Below are 17,590 nucleotides of genomic sequence, written 5' to 3'. Positions count from 1 at the left end.
TTGTTTATTTAGGTATTTGTTTGATTTTGATACAGAGTATTTGAAAAAATAATTTTCGAGGCTATTTTGTCATTGATGCATGTGTTTTTATTGCTTTGTGACAATTAATCACGGAAGTGATAAATAATTAGGACTTTTGTACGGAAGTGATACCTCTTCTTTTTAATAATATTTTTGGTTTGATATGTATGGCTTCGTTAAATGTAGTATTTTGTTTTTTAATTGAAGGTGAAATTAAATTTAAAACATTTAAACTGAATCCTATTCATTATAAAATATCCATAATATTTTTCATCGTCATCAATTAACTTTCTGTATAAAGTCCAGTATTCACATTCCTTCTACCTTTTTCTTAGCATTGGATGTACTTCAAACCTTCTTTTTAACACAGTTTTTCATTCTTCATCGTTAAGTAGAAGAGTAATTGCACATAATTTTTGTCGAGAAAAGCGAGATCATATCTTCACCGAACCAAACTGAAACGTTCTATGTATGAAAATGTGAACGCGCAGCCCAATTGCTTGAGTGGAAACGCTACGTGCCGGAAACTATACGTGCACGATAATATGCCGCGACCTTTAGGAACATAGCGTTTCAGACACCTAACGTTTCCGTTCAGTATATTCGAAAACAATAGTTTACTGATGCTGACGGCTACGTAACGAGTCGTAAGCGGTTGATACAGATAATGTGAATTAGATGTCCGTCGTTTTCCCCTAGTTGTTTGTTTAGGTATTTGTTTGATTTTGATACAGAGTATTTGAAAAAATAATTTTCGAGGCTATTTTGTCATTTATGCATTGTGTTTTTATTGTTTTGTGACAATTAAACACGAAAGTGATAATCAATTAGGACTTTTGCACGGAAGTGATACCTCTTCTTTTTTAAAAATACTTTTTGGTTTGATATGTATGGCTTCGTTAAATGTAGTATTTTGGTTTTTAACTAAAGGTATAATTAATTTTAAAATATATTCAAACTGAATCCTATTCATTCTAAAATGTCCATAATATTTTTCATCGTCATCAATTAATTCTTTGTATAAAGTCCAATATTCACCTTCCTTTTTTTCTTTCTCTTAGCATTGGATGTACTTCAAACCTTCTTTTTACTACAGTTTTTCTTTCTTCATCGTTAAGTAGAAGAGCAATTGCACATAATTTTTGTCGAGAAAAGTGAGATCATATCTTCACCGAACCAAACTGAAACGTTCTATATATGAAAATGTGAACGTGCAGTCCGATTGCTGCAGTGGAAACGCTACGTGCCGGTAACTATACGTGCACGATAATATGCCGCGACCTTAAATACTACTAACTACCGTACAACCATCTTGCCGAATATAACTATTAAACTACTAACAGGATATTCACCCTTTAAGATAAATTGCATCAATTTAAGATGAACATGCACAATAATTAGTGAATATCAACACGTCTTTTGATAAAATAGGTCAACATTAGACGCTATATCTATGACCAGACAAATTGCATTGGAGAAATGATTGGCATATAACAAACCTGCTCATATGTGCTTTGTAGATTTGACTAAATCCTTTGGTTGCGTTAGGCCTTAGCCAGTAGTTTAAGGAATGAAGAAGGGAAGTCACGATTTTTGGAAAATGCTTTCTAATGAGATGTTCATTCAAAATTATTGATTTATTCTAGTACGAAATTTAAAATTGTGTGCATTTCATTTACTATACTTTTTTAATGGATTGTGTTTGTAAATATATAAGATTAAAATGAATTTTCAAAATCCTGTCCGTCAGTCAAAATCGTTAAAAAAAGTTAAATAACTCACATAACATAAATTTTTAATACATGGTAAATCTGTCCAAAATTTTACACATAATCCAGAAATTCCATAATTTATAGGGCGTATAACAGATACATATTTTTTACTGTTAGTTCGTTTTGTTTTGTAAATAAGTAAATTTAAAAGGAAATTATTCGATTATAAGTTATAAAATTTTTACAATTAATAAAATTTTAAATCAAAAACTACATAAGAAAGCCCTGAAATTAGTATTTCCACCACCAGAGAAAAAACCCAGTACCTTCTGCTCGATTACACAGGCAAGATATCAACAAAAATAGCCAAACACATAAAAAAGAAAGGAATAGCACCAGCTTTTAGAACAAACAACTTAGGCAAATATATTAAAAACAACAAGAGCCAAAATAAATGACCAACCTGAGACAAACAGTTCTCCCCTCCTCAATATATTCAGTTAGATACTATAAAATGTAAACACATACAAAAAATAGATCACTTGAGAAAGGCACTCTGTCGAAACAGCTGTAGCGATAAGATATTATAATAAATTTTGTGAAAGTTTTGAAAACAAAGTTTTCAGCGTTTTATTGTTATATAAAATGAATTTACATCAAGTAACGGTTGAATCCATCACTTATATAAAAAATATATTTTACTTTTTATTGATTAAAGAGACTTTCCAGAGTATTTCCATATATTCATAAGAAAATATTTACATGCAAACCTACGCAATAAGCTGTATTCAATAAATCAATTTTTTAATAATCAGATATTGCTATTTTCCACAAAGCGGTGTACTCTAAACACTTTATCTATATTGCTTTGGCTTTTTCCCATCAATCAATAATAAACCTATAGTTATATTCCGATCTGTAGGAGCGCTCTCGCTATTACTAGACATAAATTGCTCATTAGTGTCATCAAAATACCATTTTACTAATGGAAGTAGAGAAAGTTTTATCATTATCGGAAGCGTGTACACGTGAAAATAAACAATGATTTCGTAATACAAACCTTTTTGTTTGACAATAATTGTAGAAATGACCGAATGTATTGTATTGACCAAATTGTACTCTCTATCAATATTCAAAAATCACAGAACAATATCTAGATATATAGTAGTCAGTTACAAACGACACTGGATTATGATATAGAAATGGCTACTAGATCTAAATCATGATCTATCCAGATTCCATAAGAGTTCTACAAAACCCTAATTTTTTAGAAAGGGTTTCCCGGACACTCATATATAAAGAATTAGAATTTAATTACGAGTATGGGCAAGATTTTCCTAACGACACTTCTTGATATTAACTATAAAAAGAAAGTTAGCTAAAAATTAACAATTACCAAATAGATACCAATTTCGCTAGAACTCACCTTAGATATAAGCTCGTCGTGATTTGCTAAATGAGCCCGACAATGTATGCACGAGTACGTGCGATGACACTGTGGTAAGTAGGCCTGAAACGTCTTGACCATTGTAATTTGCCTGCTGCTGCTTGCTGCGCTGCTGCTGGTGCTGCTGCTGGCTGCGACGGCAGGCCATGCGGATTTGTCACACCTGAAACAACAGAAATAACATATTGTAATTTATCGTTATACTTATAACAATTTATTCGTAATTAAACTTAGATATTAAAACACCATGAAGGAAGTGCTGATACGCACTAGCACTAAAATATTTCTCTAGACTGACAAAAAGCAAACTCATATCAAGTATACATCAGAGAAGGATCAACTGATATTTTGTAGTAATATCTCCAATAAGCAAATAGAAATTAAACTGCTACTGGAATGACTTTAACGTGTTTTAGATACGAATTTCTCAATAAATTGAATTCCTGTTCATGATCTTTAGTATATTTTTTTATAAATTCTTGCGTCCTGTTTCACTGTTAATGTTGTAGATCTTCCTCGTCGGAAACTGATTTGATATTCCTCGACAATATTTTCAGTTAGTTGTTGGAGTCGTCTATTTAGTACGTAAGTAAAAACTTTGTACGCTGTGCACAAGATGCGTATGCTGCGATAATTGTTGCCACATTTCAGTTTATCGCCTTTTTTATAGATTGGGAATATAATTCCGGTTTTCCAGTCGCCAGGGATCTGTTCATAATTCCGAATCTTATTCATGAGCATATGTATTTGTCCTAATAGGTGTTCGCCACCTAATTTATATAGCTTAAAGGGACGTTGTCAATACTTGGAACCTTGGTATTCTTTTGTGCTAGTATTGCTTGTTTTACCTCTTCCATCGTCAGGGGTTCTATATTTTCCGTGCCTCCCTCAATGTGATGCATGTGCATATGCTCTTCATTTTCTTGCGTCCCTAAAAGAGTTTGGAAAAAGGTTTTCCAGTCTGATTTTATTCCTTTTGGATCACTGGTTATTTGCCTTCTCTTAGATTGCGTAGATATCTATTATACGTTTCTCATATATCGTTGCTTTGAAGATTGTCTTCCATTTTCTGTATATTACCGTTTCCGTATTTTCTTTCCACTGTTTGGCATATTTTATCGACGCTCCGTCTTGCACCTTCATAGCTGGCTCTGCTTTCTCTCGTTCTTTTTTCCATATATTTCTTATGTTTTTCATTTCTTTTCTGTATGGCCTTTTTATACTCATCATTGAACCATTCTCTTTTTGTGTTTTTCTTTTTTTGACTATGATCTTTCTTGTTGCGTCAATTATTTATCTTTGATTAACAAACAAAAATTACAAGCTAAAAACAACATGAAACAAACAGTAAACAACTAAATGAAAAAATAAATGTGTTTATGTCTTTGATTAATAAAAACTACAAGCCAAAAACAACATGAAACAAGCAATGAACGTTGGGAATAGAGTCCATGGTGTGTTAATGGTCTAGTGACTTTGGTATTAATCGGTTTTGTGGGGTTTGGAAGTTGATTTGAAACGAATTTACGAAAGCTTCACCCTTTCCTCATTTCAGATTTATTATTTGGTTACCGATCAACAGGTGAGAATGTTCGATCTGTGTTGTTTTGTTAGGACTTTGACATTGTCCCAGAATTTACCGACGTCTCTTTAGTTCAGTTTACAGGTAACATCCACCCACGATTCGGTTATATCCTGTTTTATATTGTATTATCTGTTGATTTGGTATTGACATAACAGCCGTCTTTTTTCGCCTAATATAGGGAAATTTTCGGTAAATGAGTTTTTGTAGCGGTTCTAATCGGCATGTGGATAATCTCTTATTATTTTAGGAGCTGCTAGAGTGACAGAAGAAAAGATATTTAATTTGACCAGAATTGGGAGGTAATCGAATGTTCCAAATCTACCTAAAATGTTACTAGTAACTACGATATGATCCGGAATAAACAACCCATTTGCATTCAGAAATGTTTATTCGTGTTTATGGCTCTAGAAATGAAAAGGTCTAATAATACGTAGTTGATAGATAAATGCTTTATCTGTTAGCATTATGGTCCCAGAATTAAGTGTATCTATAGTTTAAATCGCTCATTTAGAATAGCTTTGTTTATATTAGCGAAATACTCTAATAAATAAGCACAAAACGGATAGCCCGTCAGAGTTTGGTTTTTTCTTGGTGCAAATCAATTGCTAAGTAGTCCACATGGTGAGGCTAGAAATGTTGTGTTAACTTTTGTATAGAATAGGGTATTCCGTTTTTAATAAGGATACCATTCCAGCGAAAAACCTAATAGCAGTTTTGATATTTTGTTGTATATCCTGCGAAGTTTGCGTCAGTAGTACTGAGTGTGTCACTAATTGACAGTATTTGGATGCTGTAATTTCACAACATAGCAAGATGTTTGACTAGGGGTCCCTTTTTGAAGATCCCTGGTAGTTTACCGCACCTAGGGCAAAATCCACGTTAGGGGGTTAAGAATGTAGGGAGGAAGGTCAAATTAATCTTACTATTATGGCCAATCAGGACATAGATGTGGCTGAAGATACGTTCCACCACATTGCTTGTGATCGAGGTAATTAGGTCGGCGTTTAGGAGTACCAGGGCGTTAAGGGAAATTATGTTTTCTATTTCTGTAGTTAGATCATAATATGGAGGTATGCTCCTTTCTAAATATACGGGGTATATCATCTTAGGATTCTGATTTCGTTGTGGGCAATAGTTAGAATATGAAGGGAGACCACCACTACAGTTTGGGCATTTGGGAGTGGTAAGTGTATGACACCTGCCAGTGCAGGTGTTTACCACAGTTTGGGCAGATAACCGAACGATTTCCATACTCTGAAGTATTATCGACATTTGTGCAACATTTGCTGCAGTATTTGTTGGTAGGACAGATGAGGTTAGAGTTGTGTGGAAGTTCCACACGATGTGTAAAGCCATCGATCATGATGCCGGAATTGAGGCACTGTGTATTTTAATTTGACTTCTGAGGTCAGCTATTTGATGAGTTTCGTGGGGTCGCCTTGGTCTTGGATGACGTTAAGTTCTTTTTCGGTGTATTCTTTCTTTGTATTAGAAATGCAGAAGATATAATGAGCAGTTCAAGGGTTTTTGGTTTTAGCCTGAGGTATTTTGTTTCACAATATTACTGTTATAGCAGATGTGGCAAGTTTTTTTAAATTTCTTCCGAATTCATGGAAAAAAACGTACGGAGATGTGCAATTTAGTGAGAGAGGACTTTTATGGATTCAATCTGGTTTTGCAACATTTTTTTGCATTTATTTAAGAAAGAATTTTGGTTTGCAATGTAAAGAGATATGTCTTTGATTAGATACTTAAATGGTTTTTGGGGTTGTTTTTTGAGTTCGGGTTATTTCGTGGCTTGGATTAGAAAGACTTCGCGGTAAATAAGGATTGAGGTTGGGTTTTGGAGGTTAACGGCTGTAAAATCCGGGTACTTGGTTAAGACGGTATGATTTGGCAGGACAAATAGTTGGGTTTGTAGGTAACACATTACGTTGCCTAGGTTATGGGGATGAAGTTCATCTTGAAATATCTGAGTCTCCTGAAATTCTTCACGTGTCCTGAGTCTACCCCATTACACTTACGGAATATTACAGTCGACCGCCTCAGCAGGTTCACTGTTGCAGGGAGGGGTAAACCCCTTAGATAAGAGAGTTAGCTTAGTTAACTCTAGTTCCTATTGTCCCTGCTTTTACTGTTTATTGTTTACAAGCTAACAGCTAACCTGGAAAATGGCCGCCTACATCAACAGCCATGTGTCATCAGTTTTCTTATTCATTGTGTCGTCCCTGGGTACTTAAAACTACTGCCTTTTCAGCTGTTTGCTCTCAAACGATGCGATACGACTGTTTTGGGAGAGATGTGTTGCCAGTGCCCTTCACTCAGATATGGCCGCATGTAATTGTTAAGATCAGTTTATATAGCGCGCGCTACATAAAAAGATCCACGACTTAAGGTCGGCCCAGACGTGTCCTGTATGTTAATAGAGTGGCTAAGCAATTTAGTACTTAACTCGTTTGAGCTCATTAATTTTAGTCGAACTGACTGAAAGAGTTTAGTCAAAAGAGCTGTTTTCTAAAATTGTCATTGAGACAGTCTCCCCCAGATATTTTTATTCGATTAGAGCAGTCACTAAACACAGGCCACGTGTAAACGATTGTGCATTCGAGTTGATTTAGAAAACTACTAATTTTCTGACTAAAAAAATTTCGAATTTAATTAATTTTTTAATTAAAATCTACTCATCAAATTGAACAGAATTTATTCAATAACAAATATATCATGCCTTGATTTATATCAAACAGGAAAAACGTGTAAAAATGTAAAAATCAAATTTCCAAGTGGAGTGGCAAGTGAGAGGTATATGTTCAGCAGTGGACGTCGGAGGCTAGATGTAGATGATGATGAAATAATAGTAAGTAAACTCTAAGGAAAATTTCCTTAATGTTTAATGTGCTGATATTACTGATGGTAAGAACAACCGAAAACATATTTTTAATGAAAATAAATAAAAATATCATTTCACCGTTAAGGAAACTTTCTAAGACTGTTGCGAACTCAGCCATCACTTAGGACACAGAAGGAGTATTAGTTCTTCAGCTTTAAATTAAAATTATTCTATCTTACTTTATTGTGATTTCTTAAAAGTGTAGCCATATTATTTAAAATACATTCTCATTTCAAAACATGTAATTACGACTTTTTACACTCGCCCAAATAGCATCTAATATATAGGATGTTTCATTAATAATTGGAAATATTTTAACTGTAGATTCCTGAGCTCAAAATATTAAGGTTTAACCCAAACCACTTAAATAAAATGTGGCTCCTTACTGAGTTACAGGGTGTTTTATTTAAAAATTTAAAAACTATTTATACCCAGTACTTTAAAACCAATTATATGATTGTCATAATTGGCAGGAAGTGAAAGTATTCTACACCCTACTAAATTATGTTAAATAAACGTTTCTGGCTACTATCAGAGGCGTACGACAGGGGAAAGTGAATAGTCGACCCTTCCCAAATTCTAAAATTCTACGCCACTGCCGGACTTACTATTTTAGCGCAATTTTTCGATTCTCCAGTACTTGATATGTAAATAATATACTCTTCATTCGTAACGATAAAGTCAATATTTTTTGAGATATTTTGAAGTTAAAACCGAATCGGCACAGTTATTTCGATTAATGTATTATGTCGGTGTTTTTGGGTCATAGGATTGCATTTACTACGCAAATGAAATTTCTTGAAACTAATAGATGCGTTCAACAAAAAAAAAATTGTGATTCTAAAAAGAACCATTTTCTTATAATCTTAATAAAAGAACAAATTTAATAACATGAAAATATCAAAAAATATATTTTAACTAAACCTTTTATAAGAAATGTTCAATATTACGACCATTTACCTCAATAAGCTGATCGATTCTCCCTTTGTAAGTAATTTAAAAACACTTTATAATAATAATAATAAATAAACTGTTCTCTATATTTATTTGCAATATAAAAATCAGATTAATACGTCTGGAAGCATTTCTCCACAAAATGCTTATGCATTCATGGTATAAGTGCTTACAATATATTGAAAATAAGTTTAGGTTTTGTAGTTGGCTCTGGTTTGAATTAATCGTTTCGATCTAGTAGGGTGCTGTCATTGTTGTTAGTTATTGTTACTGTCACTAAATATTCTGATTATTGTAAAATTTAAAAAGCTGATAAAGTGAAAATGCCGCGGCACAACAATTTTACTAATCTAGAAATGCGAGATATCTGACATTATACTTCGCTTCATTCCATCAGTCTAGAACACAAATGGCATCACTGCTTTGCTAGTGAAGTACACACTAGTCGAAAGTAAATAAAGCAAATCTTCATCCGGTCACCCCCGGTCTGGCCGCATTCTTGCTTTTAGTGTCGTACGCATAAGTCGCTATAAAGTGTTTTTTGTGTTAGTGCTTAATAATGCCGGAAAGAAAACATAAATATATTAGAAATTGTAAGACAGCTACGAGACCTTCAAAATGCTGTCACAGAATTATCAGCTAACAACTCCTCATGTAAGTAATTTAATCAATTTTGTTACGGTTATTGGGAATTTTCCAACGCAAATATGACATTACTCATCACTCAGTTAAAATAGAATTCTTGCCTATGCATGCATGGCATCGAACCGGCTGTTGCTGATGGTGTCTTTGTTTGTTTGTTTACAAAATTATAAGGTTAACATTGCACTTTAGATATTTTATGAGATAACTACGTAACGGCGTGTAGGGATTTACCTTTTTAAAGGCCCTACCACACAATATTTTGCCGTATTTTCAATAAGTAAAATACACAGACTTAATTAAAAAATTGTGTGCAAGGATTTACCTCATAGAGGCCTTGTATCACAAAATTGATAGATGTTTACGTAAAGATGAACACATATCGAATATCGATGGTATAATGAAAACAGTTACGTAATCGTGTCTAAGGATTTACCTTTTATAGGCCTTACAACACATTTTATTTTAAAAAACATATACAAAAATAAATTTTGCAGATTAGAACCTAACGATTTACATTAGAATGTTTTGTGCAAGGATTGATCTTTTCATAGACCTTTTCAACACGAATGTAATGGTAAAAATCTGTGTTTAATAAAATTGTGTTATGCTTGTGATATATATCGTAGATATAGCATTCGAATTTTTATTTATTTTAATTTTTTACATAACAGTGTGTAAGGGTTTACCTTATTTATAGGCCTTACAACACATTATTTTCTTTTAGCAAGCAGGTACAAATAATTTGCAGAATAAAATCTAACGACTTGCTTTACAATGTTTTGTGCAAATATTGATCTTTTTATAGACTTTTCTGGAACGGTATATGGTATCTGTGATATTCTTGTGATATATATCATGGATATAGCATCGGATTTTCTTTCATCTTAATTTTCTGTTTATTTATTTGTTTATTTTCTTCCTTATTTCACTTCTTGGTTATCAGAGTCTGACATTTCGTTTATTTCAGACTCTGGTTCAAGTTCTGATCCGATTCGGACCCCTCACGCCGTTTTAAGAGGATTAGGGCCAACTCCCTTGCTTCGTCGGATTCAGAGGAAGAAAACACAGACGAGAATGCACAGTCCGACTTGATTAATATTGCACTTTAGATATTTTATTAGATAACTACGTAACGGTGTGTAGGGATTTACCTTTTTAAAGGCCCTACCACACAATATTTTGCCGTATTTTCAATAAGTAAAATACACAGACTTAATTAAAAAATAATGTGCAAGGATTTACCTCATAGAGGCCTTGTATCACAAAATTGATAGATGTTTACGTAAATATGAATACATATCGAATATCAATGGTATAATGAAAACAGTTACGTAATCGTGTGTAAGGATTTACCTTTTATAGGCCTTACAACACATTTTATTTTAACAAGCAGATACAAAAATAAATTTTGCAGATTAGAATCTAACGATTTACATTAGAATGTTTGGTGCAAGGATTGATCTTTTCATAGACCTTTTCAACACAGATAGACCTTTTCAACATAACACAGATTTAATAAAATCTGTGTTATGCTTATGATATATATCGTAGATATAGCATTCGAATTTTTATTTATTTTAATTTTTTACCTAACAGTGTGTAAGGGTTTACCTTATTTATAGGCCTTACAACACATTATTTTCTTTTAGCAAAATGGAGCAGAGTTACTCGAAATCGTTTCATTTTGAAAGCTATTAAGGGGTACAAAATTCCATTTGATTTAAAACCTTGCCAGAATCAATCATTTTATAAAAAATGTTGTCATTCCGATCACCAGGCAATGAGGACAGCTGTTGAGGAATTGATAGAAACTGGTGCTGTATCACCGTGTAATTCAAATAAGAAAGGCTTTATATCCTCATTTTTTTTCTAGTACCGAAGTCTAGTGGAGGAAACAGAATTGTTTTAAATTTAAAACGATTAAATTCTTATATTATAGCTTCACATTTTAAGTTAGATGATTACAGGACTGTAAAAAGTTTAATTACTCCAGGTTGCTACGTGGTCTCTCTAGATTTAAATGATGCTTACTTTGGAATACCAATCAATAAACAGCATCGTAAATTTTTAAAATTTCAGTACAATGGAAAAATGTTTCAATTAACGTTTTTACCTTTTGGTTTATCAGTCGCGCCATATTTGTTCACAAAAATTTTAAAACCTGTTACTCAATATTTAAAAGTTAGAAATATTCTTATTCCTAACTACTTGGATGATTGTTTATTGTTAGGGAGTACAAAATTAGAATGCATTAATAATCTAAAAATTACAATTGAACTGTTTCTAGAATTGGGTTTCATAATTAATTATAAGAAAAGTACACTCATTCCAACTCAACAAATAACGTTTTTAGGGTTTATCTTTAACAGCGTTGATATGTCATTGTCTCTAACTCAGGTGGAAATTACCAATACAATAACAATAATTCGGTCAATTTTAAAGTTTCAAACTTGTAAAATCCGTCGGTTTGCGAGAATTATTGGTTCTCTAATATCGATTTGCCCTGCAGTTAAATACGGTTACCTCTACACCAAAGTCCTCGAACGGAAAAAATATTTAGCTTTAAAAAGAGAAGGTGGGGACTATAATAGACATTTATTAATTGATAACGATATTCGAACTGAATTACAATGGTGGATATCAGCCATACCACAAGCAAAAACATCTTTGCAGCAATCTACATGTCAAATGATAATTTTTATAATTAATACAAACTAATGTTTGTATTTTGAGAACGATTTCCGAAGTGGAAATTGAAACGTCAATAAACGTATTTTAACCTTTAATTGTGGCTTATTCCCATTTAAATAGTAATTAAATGATAATTTATTCGGATGCTTCCTTGTCTGGATGGGGAGCTTGTTGTGATGCAGAAAAAATTCATGGTTTTTGGTCGGAAGATGCAAAAAGCTTAATATCAATCATTTAGAATTACTTGGGTCATTACCTATATTGGTCTTAAAAGTTTTTGCTAAACATAAAAGATCTTGCTCAATACTTTTAAGAATTGACAACACCACTGCTATCTCTTATATCAATAAAATGGGAGGCATAAAGTATCCTAAGCTAGTCTATTTAGCCCGCTGTATATGGCGGTGGTGTGAGACTAGAGATATCCTTATTTTTGCATCCTACATAGAATCAAAAAGTAATTCAGTAGCAGACGCGGAATCACGTTCGCTAACTATTGATACGGAATACTCGTTAAATCAAGCAGCATATAACCAAATAGTGGAAACATTTGGCAAACCGCAGATTGGTTTATTTGCTTCAATATCTAATGCTAAATGTCCAAAATATGTGTCATGGAAGAAAGACCCCGATTCATTAGCTGTAGACGCTTTCACTTTAAATTGGAACAATTACAAATTTTATGCTTTTCCGCCGTTTTCGTTGGTTATAATTTCGTTGGTACTTAATAAAATAATATTAGATAAAGCAGAAGGGATTGTGGTGGTTCCTCTTTGGGAAGCTCAATGTTGGTATCCAGTTTTCTTAAAACTCCTAAAATTTAGACCCATTTTGTTTAAACCAAAAAGAGACCTAGTGATATCTCCCTTTAATTGCAGCCACCCCATGTGGTTGAAGATTACCTTGGTGGCAGGGATTGTATCCGGCGAGCGTACCTAAACCAGGGTTTTTCTGTAGAAATAACAGATATAATGTTGTCATCATTGTCAGAATCTACAATATAGCAGTACAGTGTGGCGTACAGGAAATGGTGATCATACTGTCAAGAAAATCTATTGCTCTGTTTTGATGCATCTGATAAAGATGTTATGCAATTTTTGTTAACAGAATATGAAAGGGGAAGTAGTTACTCCACTTTAAATACATTCTGATCGGCTATTTCTCTAATAGTACCAAATATTAAACAATCTGAAGCTCTTAATAGATATCTTAAAGGTATTTTTAAATTGAGGCCATCATTTCCAAAATATACTAAGACTTGGAATCCCGATAACGTTCTGGAGTATGTGTCAACATTATATCCATTGGAAGATCTTACATTAGAGCAATTGTCGCTAAAGTTGGTTACCATAATATCTTTATGTACTGCACACCGAGTTCAAACTATTAACAGTATTCACATTAATAACATTTCCAACTTCGATGATCGAATTGAAATAATAATTACAGAATTGCTAAAAACTTCAGCACCTAATAAAAGTCAACCTAAACTTTGTCTTCCGTTTTTCTATAATAAACCAGAACTTTGTGTGGCTTCCACTTTACTACATTATATTAATATCACAAAACCCTTGAGGGGAAATATAACGCGTCTATTTATAACTTACAAGAAACCATATCGGGCTGCCTCTACCCAGACACTCTCAAGATGGATAAAATCTGTTCTGAAGATGAGTGGTATCGATGTAAGTACCTTTACCCCATACAGTACCAGGCATGCGTCATCTTCGGCAGCGCTTAGATGCGGAGTTTCAATCGATACCATAAAAGCTACTGCAGGTTGGTCTAAAAATTCAGAAATATTTTTTAACTATTATAATAGACCAATCGAAACCCCCGCAGAATTTGCTGGAAATATTTTTAGGTTATAAGAAATACTTTGTAGAAGTAAGTTTCATTGTTAGGATTAGTTACCTCATTACCTAAGAAGTAAAATATAGTGTCTGTTTAATTATTCATATTGGTTAGCTGCTATATAATAAAGATTAGTACTTAAATTGTATGATTTATTAAAGCCTAGTCGATCATGTAAACTCTCTAAACAACTGCCATTTGTGTTCTAGACTGATGGAATGAAGCGAAGTATAATTTGAGATTAAACGACTTACCTGTAAGGAAGTTCAATCATAATTATACGAGCTTCATTCCATCAGTCTAGAACAACCCACCCCTCCGGAGGTTCATCCTTCCACCCCAATTACATAATCGACTTTTCACTAACGCAAGAATGAGGCCAGACCGGGGGTGACCGGATGAAGATTTGCTTTATTTACTTTCGACTAGTGTGTACTTCACTAGCAAAGCAGTGATGCCATTTGTGTTCTAGACTGATGGAATGAAGCTCGTATAATTATGATTGAACTTCCTTACAGGTAAGTCGTTTAATCTCAAATTTTAACAGTTGATCAGGTGGATGATATTTTAATGTGAGTTGCTAATAATCCTGGACTAAGCACTCGGCGTTTATCAGCAATGACTGGAGTAGGCCACTGTTCAGTTTTTCGAGTACCTACTGAAAAAAGAAAGTCTATGACCTTACGTAAAAAATGTATTACCTAGAGATTATACTTTATGATTCAATTTTGCTCAGTGGATGATAAATAAAAAAAACCGAAATCATAATTTTATAAAAAAAAAAATGTTTACTGACGAGGCTACATTTACACGTAGAGTATTTCACTGGAGAAAAAGCCACAGTTGGGATATTGAAAATCCCCATATATTTCGAGAATCATATTTTTAATAGTCCAGTTACTGTGGCATTTTCCCTTTAAATTTTTTATAACTGCACCGATTTATCTGAAATTTTTACAGTGGGTAGTAAATTACTCAAAAAACATAAGTTATATGGTGCCGATGTGTGCTTTTACCCCTGGGGTGGTTGGTACCCCATCTAGGGTTTGAACTTTTTACACTCAAAATAACCCCGGGAATTGATAGAGAATGAAATTTTAAACAAAAAATGTCATATAAATTTTTTTCGCTAAATCAATACTTTTTGAGTTATACACACTTGAAAAAGTAAACTTTTCGCAAAAAAGAACATGTTTTCCAATGATTTTGTACGAATAACTCAAAAACAAAGCGTTTTATTGAAAAATCTATAATGAACAAAAATAATGCTTATAAAAAAACAAAGAGATTGTTTTTTTATTAAGTTTTATAAGTACAATACTAAGCGATTTATAATTGTTTGAAGATGACTTTTTATTTTTGGGATACTATACTCGATGCATTTAACATCAAATATCGGAAAATGGACATATTTTTTGATAAAAACTCATACAACACTTTTTAAAGAACTAGAAAAAACCTTTAAAATGAGCTATTTTAAAAGCCATTTCGCTTAAAACAAAGCGAAATACGAAGGAAAGAATTTGAATTACTCTAGCGTTTAAAAAAAAACGAGCAGTATAATTAACACTATTTCGATCAGAATTGAAATTAAACGTATATCTTCTACAATTCATTTTATTTTAGTGTTATTTATAAGTTTTAAAAGTTTAGCCTGTTTAAAATGCGTATTTTTTGAAAAAATCATGTTTAAATTAAAAAATATTTTTTTTTAATTATCTAAAAATTTACATTTTTTCAAAATAAATCTAAAACTATAAGAGATACGTGAAAAATGGTTCTATACCAAAATGTAGTTTTTTTCTTAACAAAAATTTTGGTTTTTTTATTTTTGTTGTAGCTCGAAAAATAATAGAGATATAGCCAATTGAAGTTTGAGATACAGCGGCTGACACACCTGTAATCAGCACTTTGGCCCTTTATTATTTAAAAAGAAAGAATTTTAACATATTTTAATCTACTTAGTCTTATAGCTTTTGAAATTACCTTCAAAATATTTTTTTAATGGACACTGTAGCTTAAAAAATAACGGAGTTATTCTAAAAAAATTTTGGAGCATGTTATTTATATTTTGGAGCATCAACTTATTTTCTGTATATATAAATGCTTTATTCAAGTATATTCAAAAACTGGTAACAGACACCAATGGGCAAGCCGCCAATGAGTGCCAATGACAGGAGTACTTCAGATCTCGAAGACATTTTAGAAGCTGGGAGATACTGTACAATTTTGCTGTATGGCCTTGCCAAAGACACCCACATGAACAAAATGAATAAGGTCGAAGATTATTCATCATTACTTGAACAAATGCGATACGAATCCTTTATTAAAGCCACAACTAAAAATAGTGCAGTTAAATTATCATCTCTTGTACCAACTGTAAGTGCCCTGGATGAGCATATCAAAAGAGTTTATTTACAAACTCAGATATGGCTTGGAAACAAAGAGATTGATATAACGGATTGGGGATGGTTCAAGAGTGATGATATTTTACAACCAATAAAAATGAAAAGTTCACCTGCACCAGAAGAACTATTGAAAATGATTTTTTGCAATTGCAAAAAGGGTTGCGTCTCAGCGTGTGGCTGTCGTAGACTAGGTCTATTTTGCAATGCTACGTGTGGAACATGCTCTGGCGACAATTGTCAAAACTGTCCTGCAATAGACGAAGAGGTGGAGTTAGAACACGACGAGAATGACGCTTCAGACAATGAATAATTTGATATATTGTAAATAATTTTTATTTTTGTAAATACATTTTGTATACTTTCTAATGTAAAGTATTTTCATGCATAATTTTTTACAATAAAAACATCATGAGTATACTTAATTTTTTTATTTAGACATTTACCAAAGGGGAATTTGTTTCGTGAGCATAGAGGTGGTTTTTAAGGGTTCAAAATAAGCGACCAATCAAAAAATATTTTATTGATAAGAAAGGAATTTTTGAATATAAATGTACATTAAAGACTTTTGAAGTTGTTTAAAAAGATTTTTTTATATATTTTGACATAGGGAGTAGTTTTTAAGGGTTGAAGTGTTGCAATCAACCAAAATTATTTTATATAAGCAGAGAATTACATTGTAGATGATATAAATGTACTACAAAAGCGTTTGAACCTGTTAAACGATTTTTTGTACAATTATTTTTATTAGAAGGGGTGGTTTTTAAGATTATTTAAGGGTTGACAATTTACACAATATCCATTAATATAATTGACAATATTTCAATTACCTAATTTAACACGATTTAAATCCATAAAATGCTTTAATATAAATTTTTTTCATTATTTTCAATAAGGGGTGATTTCACCCCTTAAAAATAAAAAGCTCACCTATCGCATATATAACTTTTGAAGAGGGAGGTAAGATAAGCCTAATTCCAAATTATTAGCAAAATCGATTCAGTTATAAAAAATTTAGAGGTATTTACCTCTTTTCCTCCACAGTGACTAGAGTATAACCCGAATTTAAGATTAATATTATGGTGCGGTAACTGGTATATGGTGCGGTTATTTTACGTACTAAACATAATTTAGTACGGTGTACAGTACCTACACTTCCTGCCAAGTATGACAAGGATATGTCAAATTGTTTTATAACAATAAATAATAGTTTTTAAATTTTTAAACTTAAACTATTTCCAATTATTAATTAAACACCCTGTATAGAATACATGGAACTAAAATAAACTTTAAAGATACTAAAATAAAGTCACGAGATTTTTTATTTTTTACCGTGACATGTCGTAGAATTACCTTGAATCTACATTTATCGAAAACTTGAATGAATTA

At 32.4% G+C, this 17,590-nt stretch overlaps 1 protein-coding gene across 5 annotated transcripts in view; it reads right to left on the bottom strand.

Moving 5' to 3' along the window:
• Ypel (Yippee-like) overlaps positions 1–17,590 on the bottom strand; it is a 316,125-nt gene that overhangs the window by 78,636 nt on the left and 219,899 nt on the right. For all 5 annotated transcript variants that reach the window (XM_072529701.1, XM_072529700.1, XM_072529698.1 and 2 more), the window contains one exon: positions 3,160–3,343. In XM_072529701.1, coding sequence (XP_072385802.1) covers positions 3,160–3,261 — 102 coding nt within the window. In that variant the 5' untranslated portion in view covers positions 3,262–3,343. The remainder of the gene's footprint in view (positions 1–3,159; positions 3,344–17,590) is intronic.

Source organism: Diabrotica undecimpunctata, chromosome 4, assembly GCF_040954645.1.
Source record: "Diabrotica undecimpunctata isolate CICGRU chromosome 4, icDiaUnde3, whole genome shotgun sequence".
Classification (NCBI taxonomy): Eukaryota; Metazoa; Arthropoda; class Insecta; order Coleoptera; family Chrysomelidae; genus Diabrotica; species Diabrotica undecimpunctata.
The sequence above is the reverse complement of the archived record's forward strand: the minus strand, read 5'-3'. Positions and strand labels throughout refer to the sequence as shown.